The sequence below is a fragment of the Fomitiporia mediterranea genome (genome assembly GCF_000271605.1).
Source record: "Fomitiporia mediterranea MF3/22 unplaced genomic scaffold FOMMEscaffold_955, whole genome shotgun sequence".
NCBI lineage: Eukaryota > Fungi > Basidiomycota > Agaricomycetes > Hymenochaetales > Hymenochaetaceae > Fomitiporia > Fomitiporia mediterranea.
This window is the reverse complement of record NW_006761340.1, coordinates 1-2,506: the sequence shown is the minus strand read 5'-3', so window position 1 is coordinate 2,506 and position 2,506 is coordinate 1. Positions and strand designations below refer to the sequence as shown.

Genomic DNA, 2,506 nt, shown 5'->3' with positions numbered 1-2,506 from the left:
TAGACCAAGTTATTTCCAAAAGACTATTTTTGCTCTAAATGACCTGATTGTTATTTTGCCACACACAAAAAAAATTCTGCAAATTCTTGTCAAATTTCGCCGCCCTCGGCTACAACATTATGACAAATACCTCCCATATACGGAAATTACGTAATATTATTAATACATCCTATAATTGTCTCAACAGAAAGCAGGCTTAGTGAGCCAGTAAGAGGTACTCATATCACATATACTGTTACAGAAAACTGTAGATAAGATGTAGATGTATATTTAACAAAAAAAACTGATAATATTTTTTTTGCCTTGCCCTCTTGTAAATTTCGCCGCTAGGGTCCTTCCTAATTAGTTAAGCGAGTCCGTGACACGTTACTGTCACAGCTTGTCGAGTTTATCTTTCGTCTACCTTAAGACAGTTGAGTGTTGTGAGTTAATATCATGTGACAGCTCTAAACCTTCATGTGATGTACTGTAGTAACTATACTAACTGTAGTACTCATACTAGTACTTTTTAAGTTAAACAAGGTTGTTATATAGTATTAAAATGATTTGGTATATAAATAAGTAAAGTAAATGAGGTTTAAAAACTCAAACTTAGTATTTAATTAGAGAATATGCTTAGTAATACTGTATACTTGTATATAGTGATACACAAGGTCAGGTCAGGTCGGGTCAGGAGGGTTTTTAGTCTGACCCATGACCTGACCCAGGTCAGAATTTTCCAAAAATCCTGACCTGTGACCTGACCTTGTCTGACCCAGCTGGGTCAGGTCAAAGTGGGTCAGGTCAGGTCAGGTCAGGGGTCAACCTGGGTCAATGTGTACTTATACTAGTCTCTTGCTACAGATTTTCTTATGCAGCCCTTGTTGTAGACAGAGACTATTACTATCTGAGTTAATAGGTTTGTTAATAAGCTCAGTTATTGTAGGATAAAACTCTGTCTGTTAAAGTAATCCAAATTTACACTTGAAACACTTACAGTTAATCATTAAGGTACAGTTATGGAATGTATACTTGAGTAGTCAACAATTGTTATGCTTGCATTACAAACTGTGTTTGATACAGATGAAGGAGGAAAGTAGCCATGCTTTGTTTGAGCTGAAGATAAGAACAGATTATACATACTACATAGTGTGTAATATTAATCTTAAGTCTGTCCAGACAGACAAACCTTGTACATTTTCCAAACAATTGGATACATACTACTCCTGGGTAGAGTGGCTGAGAAGCTAAGACCACTTGTCTGTGTCCTAGTCAGTAGATGCATTCTTGCTGTCATTCACATAAACCATACATTCCTTGTCCTTACTCTCTGGATCTATGTCTGGATTGTATTCCTGTCTGTTTATCTCAAACCATCTTGGCTTTGTCCCCTTCAGCAGTCCTATAGCCTCTTGTACAGTGTCTATGTGAGCCTGTGGATATTTGCTTTCATCCACTTTGTGCATTCAAACGTCATGGACAAAGCCAACAATCATGGCAGGTTGACCACAGTATTTTGCTGGACACATGAAGAAAAAGATCTCAGTCTTCAATAGTACCTGGTCCATTATCTTAAAGAGGATGATTCTGGCATTCCTATCCTAGTCAAGATTTCTCCTCTCTGCAAACAGCTGCATATACTTGTTCTTGAGCCAGTACCCATACATCCAGTAGCACATAAAGATGCTATCTGGTTTTTCAGTTGCATCTGCAAGTAGAATAAGGCATACATATTTTAGGCACTTTAAGCCAAACAGTAAAGAAAGGCTATGTAAGAGGAGAAAGACCAGTCAAGTAGTATACATAAAAAGATTAATCAGAATCAGAACTGCTTGAAGAAAATATGGCCAAGACATCTGCCTCCTCAAATTTCTGACCAGCCTGGCAATGTACAATCATTTGGTGGTAGTCATGCACCATCTGGAACAAAGTAAAAATATTTGAAGTTGTCCTGTTCTGCCGCTTTGTATCTGCAATCCCTGCCATTGAAAAGAGCTGCTTGCATGGAACTGATGATGCTTGAATAGGCAAATAGTCTCTTGCAATCCAGGAAAGGGTAGGGAACCTGAATTCATTCTCCTAGTAAAACATTAGATACTTTATTACAAAATAAGAATAATAGAATACCTTCCACCAGAGTAATAGATCCAAACCCTTGTTAGGGTCTATATCTTCAACATCATTAGTGTACCTTGTAAGTTCTTCATGAGGATCCTTTGGCTTGTCTCCAAATTGTCTTCTTATTGCTAGAGCTGCTGCTTGCATCCGCTTGTGTCCATAGGGGAGTGAAGCTGACTTCTCTAAGGGTTTATGAGAAGTGCTAGAACCAATCTCAGGCTGGGATGACTGTACAGGGATTGGCCTAGAGTGTATGTTGTACTTCTCAAACTATAGATACATTAGATATTAAATAATTAGAGAAAAAATAAAGACTCACAACAGTATTAATAACTTTGAAAGCAGTCTCCTGACCCTTTTCAGACCAAAACTCCTTAAAGTAGTGCCCTTTTGTAAGGGGATTCAAAAC

General features: G+C 37.8%; 2 protein-coding genes across 2 annotated transcripts; one reads left to right on the top strand and one right to left on the bottom strand.

Annotated features, from left to right (window-relative positions):
• Nucleotides 1–1,454: 1,454 nt before the first annotated feature.
• On the top strand, nt 1,455–1,697 carry FOMMEDRAFT_163770 (uncharacterized protein; the record flags this gene model as incomplete). The annotated part of the gene is made up of 2 exons (XM_007272313.1): nt 1,455–1,490; nt 1,536–1,697. The coding sequence occupies 2 exons, from the start codon at nt 1,455–1,457 to the stop codon at nt 1,695–1,697; spliced, it is 198 nt and encodes a 65-aa protein (XP_007272375.1).
• A 94-nt stretch (nt 1,698–1,791) lies between these two features.
• Nucleotides 1,792–2,043, bottom strand: FOMMEDRAFT_99921 (uncharacterized protein; the record flags this gene model as incomplete). Its single annotated transcript, XM_007272312.1, has 1 exon — nt 1,792–2,043. A coding segment is annotated over one exon (252 nt), but the record flags the coding sequence as incomplete, so codon positions are not given.
• Between the last annotated feature and the right edge of the window lie 463 nt (nt 2,044–2,506).